This window comes from Mugil cephalus, chromosome 16, assembly GCF_022458985.1.
Source record: "Mugil cephalus isolate CIBA_MC_2020 chromosome 16, CIBA_Mcephalus_1.1, whole genome shotgun sequence".
In the NCBI taxonomy this organism is placed as follows: Eukaryota; Metazoa; Chordata; class Actinopteri; order Mugiliformes; family Mugilidae; genus Mugil; species Mugil cephalus.
Genome location: NC_061785.1, coordinates 15537271 through 15559088, shown reverse-complemented (window position 1 = coordinate 15559088; position 21818 = coordinate 15537271). Strand labels below are relative to the sequence as shown.

Genomic DNA, 21818 nt, shown 5'->3' with positions numbered 1-21818 from the left:
TCTGTGTTGTACTGATTAAAATATAAATAATGTAGATTGATGGACAGAAATTGGCAACACTACTTTTGCAGCAAAGCTTTTCATACAGTTATTGAACTTATCCTTTAAAGTAATATCTTGTTAAGTGTTAGCAACAGGAACAAGACAAGAGTCATTACCTTCACTCTCAGCAAAAAAAAAAGAAAAAAGAAAAAAGCAGTAAATAAGAGCTCTAAACATGCTGCAAATCTCAAAGCCACTCAGCCGCTCCACGCCAGTCTCCACTACACTTGTAAAAACTCTCCAGCATCTGTTTCCCGTTACCTTGGAGATGTTGTTTCTTCAGTCTGTCCGGCTTGCAGCAGACCGGCCCCATGTCTGAGTGAGCGGCGCGGGCTGGAGCAGCGACTGGCTCTGGCCTAAAGCTGCAGCATGAAGAGGCGGCGGGCCCACCACCACCTCCACAGAGGGCGTTTGGAAGCAGATCAGTACGCAGGTAGCACCAACGACCAGAACCTGCCAGTGAATCATGCTCGATGCCAGCGGAAACTAAACCCCGTCAAACGAGCCCCGCTTCTTACTTCTCACTCGTTTAGCCTGCCCTTTCATTCACTCTTTTCTTCCCGTCTCTCTCATTCAGCAGTGTGGGCAGCAGGTCCGTTCCCTCGGCCCCCCTGGGGAGAAGCAAATCCCTGAGGAGGAGTGTAACAAGGCTCTCTCTCTCTGCGTGTCCTTCTCTCCGAGTGTGTGTGCAGTAACTGTGAGATGGGCTGTCCTCCAGTCTTTGTCAAACAAACTCATATACACACCCAGGGAAAACAGACAATGCCAATCAGTATGAGACTTTGGATTCTTAGTCAGGTCTCATACAGACCTGTACAAGATTTCAAAAAACAGTGATTTAGCCCATAACCAGTCTGGAAAGTATATATGATATGCTTTACTAGACACATTCGGCAACATAAAATTCAGCATTTCACAAGAAGTGTGAGCAATTCTTCTCATCTTGAAAATGCCTTTTAAGCTCATTACGGACTATCCATGTAGTTTTGAGAAATAAACTAGCAGTTCAGCAGTTCATTCAAAAAAACACAAACTGGACCATGGTAATAAAACTTTAAAACAAGTGTTCCTCTGATCCTCTCCTTAGCTTCAGATAAACGTATTAAATGACAATATATACACAAACACAATAATGCTGGACAATTGCAAGTAATAAAATGAATGAAACAAAGAAGTGTGATGTTTTATAAAAACGAGTCCTTAGCCCTATTTGCATGGGATTAGTTTTACCTTGGGACTTCTGGTAAGTTGTAATAATCACAGAGGTAGTCTGTGATCTTAATCCTGTGCGAATTGTCCACGTCTGTGATTTGTAATGTAAAAATAACACCGCAAATGACCTTCATAATTCTCATAACACAGAGGTCCTCTGATAAAAATAATCCACTGCAAAACAACATCACATTTAGGGGTGAGTTTTTGTTTTGTTTGATTTGCGGTTTTTTCTGCCTCTTGACACTTAAGAATTATGAAGGATGCAATAATTTGCAAAGTAATGAAAACTGGAGTGTGACGGAAAGTAGCAGAGCCACAACAATGGAAGGTAAATCAGAGTAAAACTCAGTGTGAATGCGCCACATGAAACTCAGTTGTTGGGGGCTATGTTTGAATCACAGGATGTCCTCCGGTAAAACTAATCCCATGTGAATAGAGCTTTTGTTTTTTGAGAGTCAAGACTACTACGAGTACCTTGATGGTGAATAAAGTGGACATCCAGATCAATATAATGAAGCCCAAATGACGTGCCTTAATTTAGTTTTCTTTCTCATTCATAGCAAGTTTGTGGTCTCAGTTTCTAGTTTCAAGGCTTCAATACAGAGTTTATAAATTATGGTCACATTTGGAGTAAAAAGGATAATAAAATGGGTTGTGTCTTAGGAAACTGATTTCTTGTCATTGACAAGTCGGCAACATTTTGTACGGGTTCTAGTGTCCTCAGTTTCTCTAACTCCATCCTGGCAAGAACTCAAGTCTTCAGAAGGTAGTTCACAAACTGTTGCTATATGCAGTTCTGTTATACTGTTTATGGACAAATGAAACTAGAGCATGTGATTAGCTGAGATTAGCATAAAGACTGTACGCAGTGTGAAATCTGAATTTAACTTTGTCCACAAGTGCCAAAAAAGAAGTAAAATTCTTATCAGCACTTTAATAACATTAACTAACGCAATGCAATCTCCTTTGTTAAGTTTGTATGTCAGCGGTTTCTCTAGAGTTTTAAGCTAGGCTAAGCTAATTGCTTGCCAGGTCTAGCTGCAAATTTTGTGTAACGACTTCTCATTTAGTTCTTGGGAAGAAAGCCAGTAAGTGTATTAAACCACTCTCTTTCAGTGCATTCCCACTGACGTTTTCCTTTAAAACTTCCATATTAATGTGATGTGCGAAGTTGACCTATAGCAAAGGTTGACACATAAGCTGTGTTAATGCCACAGAGGTCAAAGGCTAAAGCTAACAGTAGCCGTTCTTGTGCTTCAGATCAGAAAACAGAACTCTGAACCGTAATGAGGGTTTGTTATTGCTTCTTGCTACAGAAAAGTCCCGAGTGTGTATTGTTCATGGGTGGATGCCTAAACGGCTAGACCACAAGAATGAATGGGCAAAAGCTGTCACGTTTGCACAGGCCTATGTGTGTCCTCTGTGTGCGCGCTGTTGTCTGATGGCTTATAACTGCTTCGCACAACCACCACAGAAGGCTTATAGCCTTCAGTCAGCCATTTAATACAAAGAATATATTTTTAAAGTAGCCAATTATTTGCTTCCTAGCCTACAGGCTTTGAGACGAGCCCACTTCATACTCAGGCACATGACTGTTCAATCAGTTTTGTTTGGCAGCGCTGCTTGCCCAGTCTGCAGTACATACTGATTAAAAAATAAAATAAAACATGGTGGGGAGTCCAATTTTTAATCACATGCATGCTTGATGTTATTCGGTCAAATGCCAGAAGGAATTTTGCGCTGCTGTTGCCATTAAATAACATTTAGGAAAAAGGATGTCAGCACAGGGGCAGGATAAATGAGCGTAGGGTTTTATACTTGCTATGACCTTGAGATACTGCATGGTGATTTCACATTTTTCAACCGTTCTTATTCTATCAGAATGCGTCCATGAGGTTTAACAATCTGTCACTCCTATCCGCCTTGTATCTACCTTTTCCAACAGGATAGGCCACTCCATATCTACACAATAAGCATGACCAATATATCTACCCTCTGGCTGGACACACACACAGTCTTACCAAAGCAGAATCTATCGGTCAATGGCGTGACCCAGATGAACAGCCAGTGTCCCTGGTCTCATTTGAAAGATGTGGCCACTATTACAGCAGACAAAGGAGTACTGGGAATGAGAGAAAGCCAGCGGATGATTTATCAACACTGATGGGAAAATCTCCACTTTCATCTCTGGGCTTATCGGAGCCCATACTGGGGGTTTAGTCGGCCTGGGAGTCATAATCAGCCGGAGCTAGCTTGTCTCTCCCCTTAGATGACTCGTTTTTATGCCATTTCTGTAGTGAAACATGAAACATGCAATCAATACATATAAAATGATGCCCTTCAGAAAACAATTGTTCTCCAGGCAAATCAAGCAAACCCTTAAACCAGTATGATAATCAGAATATTATTATTACTGTGTGCAAAGGGAACAAATACCTGGGTTTTCTTCAAACTGTCAAGAAAATTTGAAGGAAACTTCTGAAATGTTGAAAGGAAGAAACAAAATGTTACTTAGGCACCTTTCCATCAACTGCTTTAGAGCGAATACAGTACACCATGTACTGCCATTAGATGGTAGCCGTTTGGGCTAACCGCACATGAAGTAGGGGTTGCAAACTGCCCAAATACTTAGAGAGAGAAGACCATGTATGAAGGGATTCATTAGAGATGGATTTCTTTTTTACACTGGCCAAGCTGTTCTTTCATGTCGGCTAATACTGTGCATGATTCATAGAAAGACAAAGTGATTATTTTAATTCACGCAGCACAACAAATGCCGTGCACTCTTATTCTTTTTCTCTAGGAGCTAAACTTATTTAGAAGGTTTACCTCCAAGAGCATGAAATCTTCTCGGAAAAAGCCCAACCTTTTCTCGACATTGGCCATCTTTATTCATCCAAAACAATCAATTTGGAAATTGCGGAGATGGAGAGGCAGCTGGAAATACTAAAGCAGAAACACGCTAATACCAAGCGGACCAATACCAACTCTTACAGTGTGCGTGACCGCGGCGTGTAGTTACAATTCTGGGAAGGTGCCTCCCAGGCTATGGCACTAGAGTCTGTATAAGAATCTGGGCTGTTGCTGTAGCTTTGGCGTCAAATTGACCCAGAAGCCTAAACCACCTTTTAAGTTTCCCCAACACCATTAAAACTCCAGCCCTGTTATCAGCATGGTGAATTTGGTGGTAGGGACCAAAGTACCTCATATGCCCGTCAACTGTATCAGATGCACCCATTGGATGTTGTTTGAGTTCAACAAGGCAAAGATTCTTTTGTCTGTTGTCACCACAACTGTTATTTAAATTCTATGGTCTCTTGTCACCACACCACTGACAGTTTCTTCCTGTATTTTCTTGTATCTTCCTGTTTACGGTTGATGATGCCACTTAAAGTTTTTTTTTTTTCAGTATGCAACTTTGCATGCCATTACCACAAGCTCACATGTCGCCTTTTGAAGGCGACACTCGTGTAAGGAATACGCGGTACCGTTCAGTGAAACCGGCTGCAGACGTGACCAGACACCGTAATGATTGCTTTCAGCTCCAGCTTCCTCCAAGAGTTACTCTGGCACAACGTACAGTCTAAAACCTCCGAGTCTATTCATTTCATACAACAGGGGCGAGTAAAGCCTTCATCACTCTAAGCTGATTACAGACTGGAGAGAGAAGGAGCAGAACAACTCGTGTGTTTCTCCCCCGAGGAGTGAATAAATCTAATACTGTACAAACATCAAATGTAGTCTGCATCCGGTTGTTACACGCAGGGATTGAAACAGTAAAGAAGTCGCACGCACTGATAGAATCTTAACGTCTAGGCTGACCGAAGAGCATCTGATTTAACCTGCCTCCTCCCGTCCTACCTGTCTTTTTACTGTGTATTTTCTCCCGGCTGACTTGCTTTGCTCTCCAGCTGTCTGCACTTTTCATCTGACCTTCCCTCACTCCCCTCTCCTGCCTGAGGGTGCGCTGGGCTTCACACTCCCCTGCAATGTTGACTGGCCATAAACAAAACACACAGAGACTCACAAGCCTGTCAGCCATTCTAAACACAAGAAGAGACCACGAGCAAACACACGCAAAATGAGTGATATTCTGAGCTAAACCATTACTCGGGTGTCTTGTGATGTAAAGTGAAGGACTTGATTTTGAGGTTAAAGTTGGTGTTGGGAGGTTTGTGCATATATAAATGATTTTTTCCAATATGCAGTTTAGGCATGATGAGACAAAGCTGTCCTTGTGTATAATGTATAATATCCCACAAAGGGTTAAGTACTCACAGAGATAAATGTAACCTTCAAGACAAACATATAGAGGTGTTGTATTGATTGATGTGAGGTCAATCTAAGCATACCATTTGGCCGCAGGCAAAGATCCTGGTGTGAAGCATGACTGCTCACTAATGTCCTGAAATCTACAGTCTGAGCTGGATGATGCTATCAGAGGGACAGGATATTTAGTTTTTTATTTAATTTATTTCATGGTACGCTCACACCCTAGAAATGAAATGCTGAAGGCTGATGTTTCTCCAGGCCACCAGGTCAGGAGACGTGACACGAGGAGCTAAGATGATAGCGCTCTCTGCTGTTTGAATGTAGAATAGGAACTATATACTGAGCATTTTACAAGATTTATTATGGTTTGCAATGAGATATAAACCAGTCTGTTGCTATGTTTACATGGCCATCAGTATTACACCAATAATCAGAATAATAGTATCTTTATAATCACAAACACGTGTTCACAACATTTTGTAATGACTGAGAGAGGAATTAATGCAGTAGATTGACTAAGGATAGATTATTTTACTGTGATGATGAGTGACTATTGTAGAATAATCCTACACTAGAAGTAAAACAAGTTTGCATGGCCCAGGGACATTTACAGCTCGGAGATAAAAAAAACAAAACAAACAAAAAAAACAAGATGAAATGAAGAATCGTAGACAATTGCAGTTTCATTTAACTTGACATATTCATTCATATTTATACATATTTAACCTGCTACGTCTGTAATGTCAATAGCAGCACGACCGACTACCGTAATAATTGTAGTCTGTGCGCAATATTTTTTATCAGGGACACTTTCAGGGACAAAAAAAAAATACCAGTATACTGCCCAGCCCTATGATGAACTTCGTTAAACAAGTTCACCAGACGCATAAATTCACAGACCTGACAAAACACATAGTCTGAACAAGAATTTGTAAAGATGGAAGAAGATGTAGGTCTGTCTTTTTCACCTTCTACTGCATAAATCCTTTGCCGTCAGTAACATTTGGGCATAAAAACTATTATCTTGTATGTCAGGTAGATTTGATACTCCACAGTGACTATCAGACAGATGTTTTGTGCATTTCATCATCTTTGTCTTATCTGATCATTTTTTCCACATTAACAGTTAGGTTGGAGTCTCTGATCAGAATTATTTCTAGCAGGTTAAAAAACTCATGTCCAGATAAATGTGGCCACTGATTCACCAGATTCCTTCCTTTCATTTATATGTGATATCTGAGAAGGTCTTACCTGGTACGATCTCAAATAAGTGTCTCCCTGGTTCGTCCGGGTTAGCCGTGAGCTCGTTGACCTGGCATCCCTGCAGTTGTATGCAGCCCTAGGACACACAGAGAAGAATACTTAGTGTTTGTAAAACTGGTCATGTCAATATGGACCAAAATCACATCACAATCTCTGAGGAACGTTTCCAACTACTTGTCGAAAGCATGCCACGAAGAATTAAAGCAGTTCTAAAGGCAAAGGATGGTCCAACCTTATACTGGCAAGGTGTACCTAATAAAGTGTCTGGTGAGTGTATATTGTTGACCTATCACTTGCATTTAACAGTACTCCGCAGTGTAGATGGGATAGTTTAGCTTTAGAAATAAAATAAAAAATCTCTCTGAAGGCGTCTCCGTGTACTGCAGTTAAAGGTCTGATAAATGTTATAATGAAATTCAGATTAATCAGAAAATTGTTGATTTGCAGCAAGTCTTGCAAGTCTTTAATTAACTGCTGTCTAGACGATTTGGACTGATGCTCTGCTAGCGTTGGCAGATGCCTTATCAGATGTCTATTGCATTAATACTTCTATTGTATTTCAGGGCTGACTTACATATTTTGCATGTCACGGTAGTATGAGCTTCATCTTCAGTCAAGTATTTCCACACACTGGATGAACAGTCAAACGTAAGCACTGCTGCAATAGTGGAAGGGCAGTCGGATATTTTATCTTTCTAACTCATCTCACTTCCTACGTTCTGTTATGCCCTTGTCCTTCCTTCCTCCCTTCCTCCCCTCTTATTACTCACCTTTTAACCCCTCTAAAATTTTAAGCAGCTACTCCTGTGATTGAACAGGGACCCGCACAGATTATTAGAATACATTATCCGGATCAATACCCATTTAGCCCAGAGAACCGAGGCCAAGCGAGCTGTGAAGGGATGCCAGCGTCTCCAGGTCGGCCCCGTTAATCTCCGCACTGGCATCCTCCATCAAACAGGCAGAGGAGTCTGCCAAAGCGCCTCAGCCTGGGGGTGGGGGGTGGGGGGTTGGGGGGCCGGGCTGTCGCCAGCATTAGTCGCCATGGCAACAAATGGAAGAGGTGGAAGCTGCGGATGGATGGAGCGCAGGGGCAGGGCAGGACGGGTGTCCCAAGGGTGCTATGTGCTCAGAATAACACGAGTAGCTGGCCAGGGATGAATGAATAAGAAAATACAACCAAAGAACACAAATCACACTCGCAAGTGGAATATAATAGATAGCACACTTTGTCCTTTAGTGTGATTTAGCTACTTATGATGAAACCGCATATATATGCACGAGGCTCCAAGCAGCTGTGCGCGGACACACCTACTTTAACCTGGTATGCACATTAATTCCAATCATCCCGGACCAGAACACCAGACCCGGCCTCTGAAGGCTCATTTTTTTTTGCTTCCGTCTCATTTTGCCAACATTCTCCAGCAGTGCCAGAGCAGCTAGGGCACCGCTAAACACAGACGTTTCCCCTCTGCCATTGATTGATACCATGTGCAGAGGCCCAAAAATGTGGCACATAAACACCTCAAACTCCTGTTGTTTAATACAGGATCAAGTCTTTAAACAGATGTCTCCTCAGATATTAATCAGTGGCACAAGTGGATACAAGTCAGAGCAGCGACAGAAGCCGACCACATCGCACTCACTGGTAAATGTTGTCGCTAAGCTAAGCTAATAGCTAATACGTTTTAATAAACCCACCAAGACTGACTCACTGATATTTTAAAGTCAGATTTGTAAACCTGAATTCAGTGGAAAAGTTTAATTCACCATTCAATTATCTGCTTCCACATTAACTGGTTATGACAACAAAAAAATAGTACCCAATTTTTTAAAACTAATTTTGACTTAAAGTCAAATTTTATATTGTGAGTATTTGACCCATATTTGATCTGAAACTGTACAACAAAAGATCTTCCATTACTTACCACTTCCTGATTTGACTGAAAGTTTTGAGAAGTTTTCTCAGCTTAGATACACAACTGGATTTTCTATTTTTTCCATTCAGTCACAAAAGAAATAAATGAACAGTGACCGTGCACTTAACCCTGCTAAGGAGAAGCATTAAGTCGTGGCTCGCTAGCGCTCTCTTCCGTGAAGCAGAAGTACTGGCTTTTTTTAATACACTTTTATTTCATCACATGTGTCTTTTAGTGAAACACCACCTCTTCACTTCCCCATCACTATAGAGTGTGTTTTAGCTACTTTAAGCTTATTGTGTTGGACGTATAGTCGACAACTTTTACCGTTTGTGGTCAATCTCATCCTCTCATTTATTTTATTTTCTAACAACAGACCATACCCGTTAGGCCCCTTTCATAGTCGACACGAGTGACACACGTCCGTCCATTTAAAGCTGTATTTAGTTCTTGTCTTTATTTATTTATAAAGTATGAAAGGGATTATAGATCCCACCTACTCATTTTCGGACTGTAAACTTTGGTTGTTTTCTTTCGGCTTTTAAATGTATTTCTGTCATGTTCGAAATAAATAAATTCAATTCAGTTGTTGCTGAGTCGGCGCCGAAAAAAACCACGGGAATGTTTTCGCCGGCGCAATAGGAGGCGGTGACACGTCGCCTTGCTGTTTATGTGCCCTACTGAATTTGTCCCTCGCATTTTTTTCCATTTTTTTTTCTTTACACTTTCTGCACTCTTTCCCATCACGACAGCAATTTCTATCCACGCGTTCTCTGTGTCAATCTCGTATGAGAGTAGCACAAGCCTGCATAGTTTCTCCTCTCCTGTTATGTTGCCAACAGTCTTATTCTGTCGTATAACAACTTATAGCAAAGCGTCATGGCGGCCAATGTGTGACCTCATTGCAGCTTGCGTATGAACAAGGCCTTAGTCGACTCAGGAAGTTCTGTCTTTCCAGTATGTTTGAAAACCAAAGAGAAAGAACTGAGTCATTAGCATTAGCAGTGATAGCCTGCTAACCCTGCTAAAAGGCATCGCCGTACCCACACTGCCTCATTGACGGGTGATAACCATCACTCGATATCATGTTAAGGAGCATTTTGCAAAAAATGGAGAGAAAAAAAGCAAGTTCCAATTACTTTCAAAATTGTGTTTCATGTGAAGTTGTGTGCTGGGAACCGCAGCTGAGGAGTCGCTATTTATTGCTCAGTGCTAATGGTGATCCCCAACATCTCCTGTCAGTGAACTCAAGTCCATTTGTTAGCGGATTTATCCTCATGTGATAAGAGGAAAAGAAAACACTTATAGATCTTCAGTCAGTATTGACTTCCCCCACTGCTGATAATCACGTCATCTTGGCAGGAGTTGGGAGGGGGGTGGGGGTGAGGGTGGGGGTAATCGGTGTTCTTTTGCAGCAATTTTGCGAAAACCCTCCCCGCACCCGCCCCCCATCCCCCGTCCTCGGGTTTCCTATTGATTAGAAGATGAGAGACTGAAAAAAAGGCCGGAATGACACTTTCTCACACATCCAACTCTCCGAGGGGGGGAGGTGCACGTGTGTGTAAGTGCTTTTTTCAGAGTGTGTGCACATTCGACCGTGCGCGTGACACGAATCCACCGGGAGTTGCAAATCAATACAGGCTGGATGAGTATTGGCAAGCTCTGATTAAAGACGGTCTGTCGAAGCCTTCAGTCATTTGTTCTCCGCGGAAAGGAGACGGCCAGGAAGAGGAGACGTCATTCTGTCAGTGTAGTGTAGTGTAGTGTAGTGTAGTGTAGTGTAGTGTAGTGTAGTGTGTGTGTATGTGCGTGCGTGCGTGTGTGCGTGCGTGCGTGTGTGCGTGCGTGCGTGCGTGCGTGCGCGCGCGCAACAACAGGGACTAAAAGACAGTGATGGCAGACGGCTGCTGCCTACATTAAATGAACAGCAGTCAAGCAGAGTGAAGAATCAATGAATGTGTCGAGATTTCTGGCAGGAATGTGGAAAAGTGATTATTATGTACATGTGTTTTGTGTGTGTGTGTGTGTGTGTGTGTGTCACGGACCTGCCCTCGCTGTCTTTTGTTGCTGGATTACATCACCCCCTCTTGTTACGACTTCACCTTAAGGCTCTTTTATAGTACTGTGGGACATAGACTCCACCCAAACACTAGTCGGCGCTGTGTCTTTTTAGCCAGTCGAGTTTATTTTTGTTTGTACTTCCTGTTGCGCTTTTAACAGTTGCAACTGAACTCTTGCTGAAATTTCACCAAAGGCGAGTCATACTAATGTTTTTACCTCCAAACCTCCTCAGTTAACCTTTCCCCCGACATGTTCCATCTTTATTGATCCAAAACGACAAAGCCTAAACCACCTGTCCATCCCCATCATCATTAATATGAGTGGTTGTGTTCAATGTGAATGATAATGGGTTTGATGTTAGTCAGCACCTGGCTGTAAAAGACATCCCTCAGTGAAGAAGGCATGAACCTGAATGGACATTTAAATGTTTTTACAATAGTGTACTAATGGAGTAGGAAGCCAGGCGTCTGCTCTGCTATTTATACTAAAGCACCACAATGCCCTGTGAGTGTGAGTCATTACCACTATGTACTTTCATCTGTCAAATATAAAGCCATCTACTACTGTAGTTGAGTATTTGGATGCAGGATTTGGGCTCTGCCATTTACTGACATGTAACAGGGCGTCTAGATTAGTTTGGGGCTTCAGGCCACTTTCGTTAGCCAGACTCTGTAATCAGATACAAAACTTTTTATTTTTACTTGAACATGCATTTGATCAGCTACTACAAAGCCCAAACCCATGTCAAAAGTGAAGACATCCATTAAACGGAGACCACAATGCTTGAGAGACTTGACAGAATAATAAAGAGAAAAAGAATTAACGCTTACTAAAACTGATCCACGCTGTGTCTCATTCGCAGTATATGGACTGGTCTAGTGAATTTAGTCTGACTGGAGACACACTGACGTGAGAGCAGGAGCTAATCTGCACTGCTTTTCAGTTCATGTCAAGTTAAAAGGAGTTTATTTCAACACATACAGACCTGTAAAACTAAACAATATTGATTTCCATTAACATTACACTCTAAGTGGGTGGAAGCAACATTTAGCGGTGGTTTGGATCAAAACGTGAGGTTTCTGGGTTGGAGTCTGTCTGTGTGGAGCCTGATGTTCTCCCTGTGTGATGGGACCATGTGTGCAAATTAACAACCGAATACGGGCAAAAATGTTTTCTAATTACCCTGAATTTATTAGATTTTTTTTTCTAATTTGAAAGTTTATGTTTATTGTTTAGTGGTTAACCAAAGTATTAATCGTTAATAAAAATAAATAAAATCAACCTAAAAAAATGAATAGTGAGAGCTTAACTAACTAATCTGAAAAATAGATAGATTAATCAACCAATCAAAAAAAATAATGGATTTAAATTAGTTTGTTGCGGCCCTATTTCTTAATTTCACCATCTGTTATGCAAACATAGCTGAGGTTTTACCTGCGGCTTGGTCTCCTCCTCATCTTTGTAGAAGAAGAGCTGGTCCGAGCGGAGCACGAACCAGCGGAGCTGCCAGTTCTTCATGATGCTGCGCTGCTTCTTCAGCCAGCCAGCCTTCAGCGCCCCCTCCTGGAGGCTGGGGGAGGCCGGCCTGCAGGGGCCTCGCGACACCTCGCCCATCACCATGCTCTTGGACCGGGCTGCGAACACACAAAAAGACGTTTTTTTTTGTTGTTTTTTACGTTGCGTGTGTTGTAGCTTAGATGGTGCTGGCTGCTACTGTGATTGATTTTCTGTATTTGCTCCGTTTCTTTGGCGTCTGCCTTTTCATTTGCTTCCTAATGAGTGTCTGTGTTATCCTTCATTCCGTGCGCTGTATGCACACACATGCTCTGCCACGCTTTTCAGTCATTAACACTCATAGCCTCCTGCCCCAGGCTTCTGTGCCTCTAGATGAAGGGGGAGAGGGGCTGCAGGGAGACAGCAGATACAATAGAGACTATAAAGGGAGGAATACACACACACACACACACACTACACATAGCCTCAGGTGACAGGGATTCCCCCCCTTCAATTTCAGAGGTCCTTGGAAGAGACTTATTGTGTGTTGCTAGAAACCAACAGAAAAGCCGAGGCTTTGAGCTGAAATAATAGGACCACATGGGACTGGCAGGCTGACTGAATCCTTTTCAACAGACGTGTGTAACCTGAGCCCGTTCAAGGACAGCGTTAAAAGGGAAGGGACGGCAGCTTTATAGCCCCTGGGTTACTCACACTGTCCTTGTATGATATCAGTGCTTAAACGTGCTACACGGCTCATCATGACGTGATTTTTTTATGTTGAAACTGAAGTGAATGTCAACCATGTAGAGCAGTAGACCATAAATTACACTACACAGAAGAAGCAGCTGAAGGTTATGGTTTGGTACATATAAGCTGACCTAAGGCGAACTAGCCCAATGCTATTTGATGATAATGCATAATTCACAGGAATCAATTGTGCCGACATCCTCCCTGATGGTGCCACACATGCACCAAAATGATCAATGTTCAGACGGCGTCGAGGTGAAGGGGGAATGGATGGATGAGAGGAGGAACCAAATCAATATTTATTGTTTTTATTGTTGCCTCTTTACCTCCAGCATAAATATATATATATATAGAGAGAGAGAACTTAAATTAGACATTTTATTAGACATCACAGCCTGTCTGACGAGCCTGTTGATGCTCAGAGATGTGCCGTGAGTGCACCAGTAAAACAGGGAAGTTAGCTAGTTGGACAGGTTTTGGGTAATGCTAGCTAGTTGCTAGTTGCTAGCTTGATACCTCGGTTTGGTGATGAGCAGCTTGCATCCAGACTGATTTACAGAGCTTTTTAAGACAAAAGACTGTAGTAGTTTAGTGGTAAATCTCCCCACTACGTCCAAAGTCCCTTTCACAAAGACGTTTATCATTGTTATTTTATCCATTGTTTATATGAAAAAAAATGCATCTCCTCAGCTATGAAGTGTCTTTACTGAGGGAGCTGCTATCAGTTCGTGGTCTAGCTGTTCTCTTCACGTGTGTCTTTCTCTCTGAACTCATGGTCGCCTCATTTTTCCCAGCATCACTTAAGCACCCTGGTTTATTTCTCAGTATTCTCAGAATGTGTGGTGTCCTATTACCCCATTTGGTGGTTTAATCCAATGTCTCCATTGGTAGCTGTGCCTTTAGGACGGCGCTCGATGTTTGCGTAGGCTGGTGGAAAACATTCGGTGTCGATGAAGTCCTCCGCTGCTGTGTTTGGGTTTCTTGTCAAATACCAGAAGACTTGGCTCTCGTTCTCTTTTCACCTCTGTCTCTTCTACCTTCCCCTTTTTCCTCGTCTTATCCATCTTTTCCTAATAACTCCGGTCTTTTTTCTAGCTTCTCCTCTCTGTTAGCTACTCTCTCGCCTCAGCCCCGTCACCCTCCATTTCTCTTACTTCGGCTTGGTCTAATTCCCCTCTCCGTCCTTATGATCAGCACGGCTGCTCCTATTGAATCAAAGCTTTGTTGAATCAGAGCACACACAGCTCATGCATGCACATAATGGAGGTGCTTATTATCACTACTGGCACCACGTTTGAGCAGTCGCTATCGAATAAATTAGAATTAGAAGCACATTTACGTTGCCGATTTTTAAAAAATCTTAGTATTTCTATGGTTTCTAATGTCAGTTATAGGAACTATTGGGTTATTTACATCATTTGATTCATACCTGATGACGTCTGCAGCTGTCGTCTTTTCCATATTTAGCTACGACAACAAGCACAACTGTAATCACACATACGGATATTTCAGCACCACATACTTTATTGCTCAAAAAGTGTTTATTAGTCTGCAGCGTGTAGTCTGTTTCAACTGTTGCAGCTTTACATCTGCCACTAGTTTTTGGATAACACGCGCATTTCCAATTATTTGAGGGCACTAAACGTGTATAGATAATTCTGAACCACCAGAATGTCTCAACGTCTTGGCACTCACCTTCCCTGCCCTCCTTGACCCCTCTGTTCTTCCTCAGCACATCGCGTCCTTCGCGTCTTTCCATCTTCCCTCACCCTGCCAGTGTTCGCATAAAAGAGCGCCGCTGTTCAACACATCAGCTGCCTGGGCCGTAGACCGAGTGGAACACACATGGGCCGATGATTCACGCCTGAGTCACGACAACTGATTTTTGAGTGTTTGTGTGTGTGTGTGTGTGTGTGTGTGTGTGTGTGTGTGTGTGTGTGTGTGTGTGTGTGTGTGTGTGTGTGTGTGACTGCCCACTGCGCCAATTTGGACCTTCTACTCAGAGTGATTCAGACCTTCCTTGGTCTGGGTGGAGCTGCTCTGTGGTCACTTCTACAACTACGAACTACAAAGAGACAGTTTGACTGTAAAAGTGCACTTCATGCACAATCATTGCAATTCAGTGAAATCCGGTCCTAACTGCGGCTCATTCATTTACAGAAGCTAGCGATTAAGGAGGGGCCGAGTCGAATAACAAGGGCCCCACACCGCGCCCGACGCTGCGGCCAGATGTACAGTATGCCCACGTTTGTTTATCTCGACGTCCCCCAATGATAATTTATGTAAATTAGAGCATGTGTCTTGTTATTCCAGGGTCACAGATGAATAGCTCTGGGAGCTGGATATCCAGGAGCACCAGATGGATTGGCTACTTACTCAGTCATGAGCTCATACACGATGTCGTGATCACGTTGGGTGCATGCTGGTGAGGCTGGTGCGCTAAGGAGACCGCGCGGAGGATTTCTAAAAACACTGATCTCGACGTACAGTTCGCAAACAAAAGGTAAACAGACTTTAAAAGAACAAGGAGAAGTACATAGAAATGCTTAGCATTAAAAATAGCAACATAATCAAGATAATTTCATGGGGAAGATGCAAATTTCTATGAATTTTGCACAAAAAATTCATATTTGAGCAGTAACAATAGTAATTTTGATCTTTTCACTACGTTACACCAACAGTCTTTTGATTAAACGGAAGCTAAGACTCTGGCCAAGTAGGAGACACACAGGACATAAGAAAAATGAAAGAATATTATTAGTCCTCTAAGAAGCCTCTAGCGCCTTAGACATTTGATTTATCTAAATAACACACACTCTTCCACCACCATTTCTGCTCCGTTACTACTCTGCCCTGCTACATACATTGATCAGCCACAACATTAAACCACCACCAACAAGGGTTTTACACCGATGCAATATTCTTCTGGGAAATCTTGGGTTCTGGCATTCACGTGTGTGTTACTGTAATATGTACCAACCACATGGTTGCACATTGTCCTCCATTGAATACACCCCTCAGGAACTGCTCAGGAATGCCTCAATGGACAAAATAAGGAGTTAAAGGTGTTGACCAGACCTCTAAACTCACCACATCCTTATCCAGTTAATCCACAGGACCCGAAAGGTTGGTGCCAACGTCCTACCTCAGACATCAGAGGTCCACTCTGCATGACAGGTCGTTTGCAGCTAGAACATGTTGCTTCCTGCATGAGCACTGGAGCGTTGAAAGTGCAACTAAATAGTGAGGTGTGAATTGATTTTGTAATTTGTCAGCATACTGTACTGGGCCGTTGTGAGAAAACAAACGGACAAAAGGACAGATCCACACTATGTGAGATGATCTGGGATGAGCCGGTTTGGCCATTTATATTTCCGATGACACTGATTTAGTTTGCTCTGTCACAGGATCTGACAGCTCAAAAGACAAAAATTCAAAGTCATTTATTCTCCAAAGCAGCAGAGAAGGAGCAGCCGGGCCACTGAAGGCAGGATTCTTTGTAATGGCATGTCTACATATGGAGCTAATGTTCCAGTGAGAACAAATGGTGGCCCGATGGCGTAAAACAAAACACATGGTGTGACATGAAGGGACACATGATGCTACATTCATACATGCCTGAACGAGCGCGCTAGGTTCCTGTGATATGGTTATACCGCTGTGAGTTGTATATTAATCATAAGCGGCACATAGATGTATGACTAATAATGCACACTGTGAGAAGCGCTTCCATTAGCAAGTAGAGGCTGCTGCTCCACAATAGCTAGACAATACCAATAGCCAAATCCCATACGCGTAGGCATGTTGGAGGAATTCAATTAAGTGAGTCTGGTTGTTGTTCAGTGATTTATGGCTTGAGTAAAATGGCAGAGAGAGTCACAGGTGCATCAGTGCGCAACTTCCAGTTAGCCTATCAGTGTTGATTAATGTGTTATCCATTATGTGTGTGTGTGTGGCAGCCTTCCTTGACAGGCTGGAGGTGTGGCATAACATATAGCCTGTTATGATAAAGCTGCAGTGGAGTGGAACTGATTTGCACCAGTGGGTATGTGCATGTTATCGTCTTCACATGCACATCATCATGTGTGTGAATTTTTTATCTCTTGCTCACGGTATCTAGCCCTTGAGTGTGTTCATTCATGTGCATTGGGAATGCAGAATATAAGGGTGTTGTTCCGTTGCAGGACTTTGATCGTAAAACCATGGTAACGCAGATCAAAAAGACACAGCACGAGCGTGAAGCAGCTGATATGTGGGCAAAAAAGCTGCTACCAGATTTCCTGGTGCCAGTCAGTGCACCCTGTTATATTTCTAATATGTTGACGGTTGTAGAAATTACTGAAGTACGGCAGTGTGACATTTCTTTTATGGAGAAAATACCATTGATGAATAGGTGGAGGAATTTGTCTACTGGCATTCTAGATAGGTAATAAACTGGTTAGGGAATAAACTGGTTAGGTAATAAACTGGTTAATTACACAATCATGTATAATTAAGAGGCGCTCTGAGAGGAAGGCGCACTTCTATAATTTAATTAGGCTTCAGGTGTAGATCCAAATATCTAGAATATTATATAATCTTTAAGCAGTAGTTTGACACAAGTGACACAATATCTATGCTAAATATGAAGCTAAACAATGAAATGCATCTTAAATTAGCACATTTATGAAGTTTTAGTCTATCCTGGTTCAAATCATGGTCATGGTTACCCTACCTTCCAGACTAATTCCTAAGTAATAAGTGGGGCTCATTGAATACATAACTTAAGACAGTGTAGACAGTAGATCTGGCTACTTAGCTAGTTCAATGCGGTCTAATGTCATAAGAAACAATAATAATAAAAAAATAAGAATTTCAGTCATCAGGAAGAAGACAAGCTAACCTTCAAACTTGAAAAGCTGTCAAAGCTTGTGAATACGTTGCGATATATCTGTCCTATTTAACTCATCACTGCCTTCCACGTTAAACTGCACGGTACTTCTAAGCTAGTTAGCTTCATAATGAAAACAAGTCTTATAGCATATCTAAGCTGATAGCTAATTAGCTTAGCTTGCTGTTGGCTTTCCACAATAGAACAAATCATATCTAAGCTAGTTAGCTTTTTATCGGCCTTCCATAGTAAAACAAGTCATGTAGCATATCTAAGCTAATGAGCTAATTTCCAGAATTTATATACTAGATATATACTATATGCTATGATTATATATCAGATTACAGCGTCACTGGTTTTCCAAACTAAAACAAGTCATATGGCATATCTAAGCTAATTAGCTTGCTGTTTGCTATCCACAATAAAACAAGGCATGGAGCATATCTAAGCTAATTAGCTTTTCCAAATTGAAACAATACTGATTGTATAGCATACATCAGTGCTAGTCAGCACAGATTACCTTCCACCAACATGAATGCTAAGAACGATCAATAAAATTGTGACCCATCATCAATTTATATTTCGGATGTCTTCTTCGACCTTCTGTTATCAGTAGTTTAACCACCCGTGGTGTCTCATGCACACTGGTTAGTGCCGTGTCCGTTCTTGACCTCCTCCGACCCTGGCTGGGCACACACTACTCGACTACATCTGTCACATACCCGTTTATTCATGGGCTTCATGCAACAAATGGGACTCTTTCAGCAATTCACAGACGGCATGCAGAGAATCCTTCTCATGCAGAATCACACAGTCGATATAAACATGTTCATTTTCACTCTTAGAAATGAGTGTAGGGTTAATGGCATTCCTACCTCCTTAAATTAAACAGCCGAATATCAGACCATATATTCATTTGTTTTGTGTACTTGTGGCTTTCTTAGATGCACATTACACCGCCTTATTCAACTGACTTCAACACCATAAATGAAAATGAAAAAATTAAATGATAATATACAAGTGTACAAGCCTGTTGAACCTGTTCTCCCATTTTAATTTATGCAGATACACATTTAATCCACTTTGCTATTCATTTTATGGCACTCCAGTGGAGGATTTACACATTGCTCTCCCATTCTTGGGAACTAAGCATTTCATCTTAATCAGATCCAGCTGTATAATTGCCGTCACGGAGGTCGGTGCCAAGGAAGGAAGGAAGGAAAGACGTGGATACACGCATGGACATACTAATACATCCATCCAGAAACACACACACACACACAAACACACACACACTATACGCTGCAGCCGCGCACACGACAGCAGCTGACAGCAGCCTGATTGCGCCGAGCGCTGCAGTGATGAAACTGGAGATGCTGCTCAGAATTCACGCCGGGTGCCAGCTGTAGTAGAATGCAAATTTACGCAGAGAGGTATCCTGCGTGGGCAGACGCACCGCTCCACTCATTCAGAAATGTGACAGCAAAAGGAAGTGCTGAAAAAGTGTCCCCGCTCGCGTATTACTCTGTTAAATCCCAATTATATAATAAAAACACTTTTGGTTTTCATTTATAAAGTGTCCTGTTAAAGTCAACTGCACGACTGACACATCCTCTGACTGTGATCAACTGCCACCGCACAGTGCACGTCGTGTATGAGATGACGCCAGGATGCAGCTGGCAGGTAGTGTACGCGTGAAGGTGGAGCCATCAAACCTACCTCTCCTGGTCTGTCTGATCTTTGGGCTCAGCATGGCTGTCATCGCTCGTCCGCGCGCTCTCCTGTCGGCATGTTCGTGTACATCCAAGCACCCCACCCCTGAGTCTCCCTCTGCCTCCGTGCGCCTTTACCTCCCTCCTCTTCTCTCTCTGACCTTCTGCAGTGCGGCCGACAGCTAGGGGGGTTGGGTGAACATGGGAGGGGAGGAGAATGGAAAGAAGAGGAGGTGGGGTGGTGGAGAAGAAGAACGAGGAGGGGGGAGGAGGAACAACCCCTCTTTTTTATTTTTTTTTTCCCATCCGCACACACGCCCAGTTGCCTCCACCCCTCCCTGTTACATTATTCATAGCGGTACATCCGCCACTGGTACATGGAGGTTTTTTTGGGGAGGGTCATCCACTGGCAATGCCTAATACATGCTGGGTTTGAGGCGTTCTCATTTTCTACAATAACTGATTTTTCATGGATCTTGTAAAAGGGAGGGAGAGAGAGGGCGTTCATGTAGCAGGTTTCTCCTCCTCCTGCACCTAATTAAGCTGTAGAGGTCCTCAGCTTGTCTCCACCTCCTTCCCTTAATCACTCATTTCCCCCCACCCTCCTTCTGCTTTCTCTCTCTGCCTCCTCTTCGCTATACCAATATTAGATCTCTCTTCTCCTTCCACCTGTCTCACCACAGTTTCTTTATAATTACACCATAGCCAGTAGCTACCTATCTCTAGTCTATTTTCTTTTACCTACTTTCACTATTTTCGTCTTTGCCAATCTTGGCTTTCTAAGAATGGTGCTGCCTTCAGTTCAGAGCCAGGCATGAGAAATTCCCAGCTTGTACAGTAGGTTGTAATTACACCCTGCAGGCATTCCAGTGGCACAATTCAGAAAAGCCAAGGGAGAATAAATACAGATCTCCCTCTAACACACAATGTCCTGTCGCCTTGAGCCGCAGTAATTGTTCTGTAATCCACACAAGTGTAGGAGTATGGCACTTATAGCAAAGAAAGTTGTTAGCTAAGAGGGAAAAAAATCAGTTAAGAAAATCAGTTTTAGCCACGCTGCAGTCATTTGGTGTGCATTTATGCCTAACAGTCTGAGGCTGCCATTTTTTATTGATACAGTTGCAATGGTTACAGGTGTTCACGTTGTCTGAAAACATTGACGTTGCGTCATGTTGTTTGATGATACGTGGGGGCCATCTTGTGAAGAACACGACCTTTTCCCTTTTGCCGCTATTGTATGTTGGTTACCTGCTTGCCTTTCAGTTTTGTTTGGCTAAAATGACAGTTATATACTGGTACATACTGGTATATACTGGTGTCACAATTAGCAAACAAGGTGCATTCTTTCCACCATTGGAGATGCTACACCTAATCCTCCACTGGTCTGTATTCTAGTCTTCACCCATTAAGGTTTCTTTTGTTTCTCTTTTTCCTTCACTATGTCTTCTCTTCTCTGACCAATTCAACCTTTTTAACCAAGCAAAACAAGGGATGCAGTTATTGCAAAACTGCAGAAGGTGACACATAATACAGACGACTCGTCCCCACTTCCTTGCATTGGCCAAACTGATGCCATTTTCCTGGGGCAGATCTCATTACTTTGAACCAGCTACAAAGAAATGTTGGATCGTACGTGGTACTCATTTATTTTTTCCAACTCTCTACAGACCGCTTCACGGAGCAGTTGGCATGGCAACTTGTAGTGATCATGATCCTGTTTCTACAGCGCCAAACCACTAACTAACACAAAACGTATCAGAAAAATGAACACATGAACATGCATCAGTATAACTACCTAAAATGATAGAAACCACTGTATGTATTCTTTATTGGTAATTTGGCCCTAGTCCCATATTAACATTGAGGAGGTGGAGCTTATAACCTATACTGTAGCCAGACACCAGGGGGAGCACTACCTGCTTTGGCTTCACTTTTGAGGAGCTGTTGTCGGCCATCTTTATTCTGTCTACAGTTTTATACCAAACAGCCGCAGTTCACATGTATGTTATTCATGTCATTGGGTGACTTGGTGATGACTATATATACTGCCATGGCTAAATCTAATCATAACAGAGAAAACACAGTATATGAGCTGATAAATTGGTCCCGCTAACAGCTAACTAGCCTTACATTAGATTTCCTCCAGATTTTACAAACATAGGACACATTATCTGTCATTGCTGTCTGAGAGTTGTATTCCTTATTTTATTTGAAAGAGCT

At 42.5% G+C, this 21818-nt stretch overlaps 1 protein-coding gene across 2 annotated transcripts in view; it reads right to left on the bottom strand.

The window, feature by feature from the left end:
• Positions 1-19778, bottom strand: part of si:dkey-191m6.4 (rho GTPase-activating protein 22) — a 33210-nt gene extending 13432 nt beyond the window's left edge. Inside the window, exons 1-3 of one of the 2 annotated variants that reach the window (XM_047608432.1) lie at positions 19606-19778; positions 12207-12406; positions 6781-6868 (exon numbers count right to left, since the gene is read on the bottom strand). In XM_047608432.1, the coding sequence (XP_047464388.1) occupies positions 6781-6868; positions 12207-12406; positions 19606-19648 (331 nt within the window). In that variant the 5' untranslated portion in view covers positions 19649-19778. Of the gene's footprint in view, positions 1-303; positions 1131-6780; positions 6869-12206; positions 12407-19605 lie in introns of those variants that run through there. The other variant, XM_047608433.1, reaches the window with a different exon arrangement.
• Positions 19779-21818: the final 2040 nt, after the last annotated feature.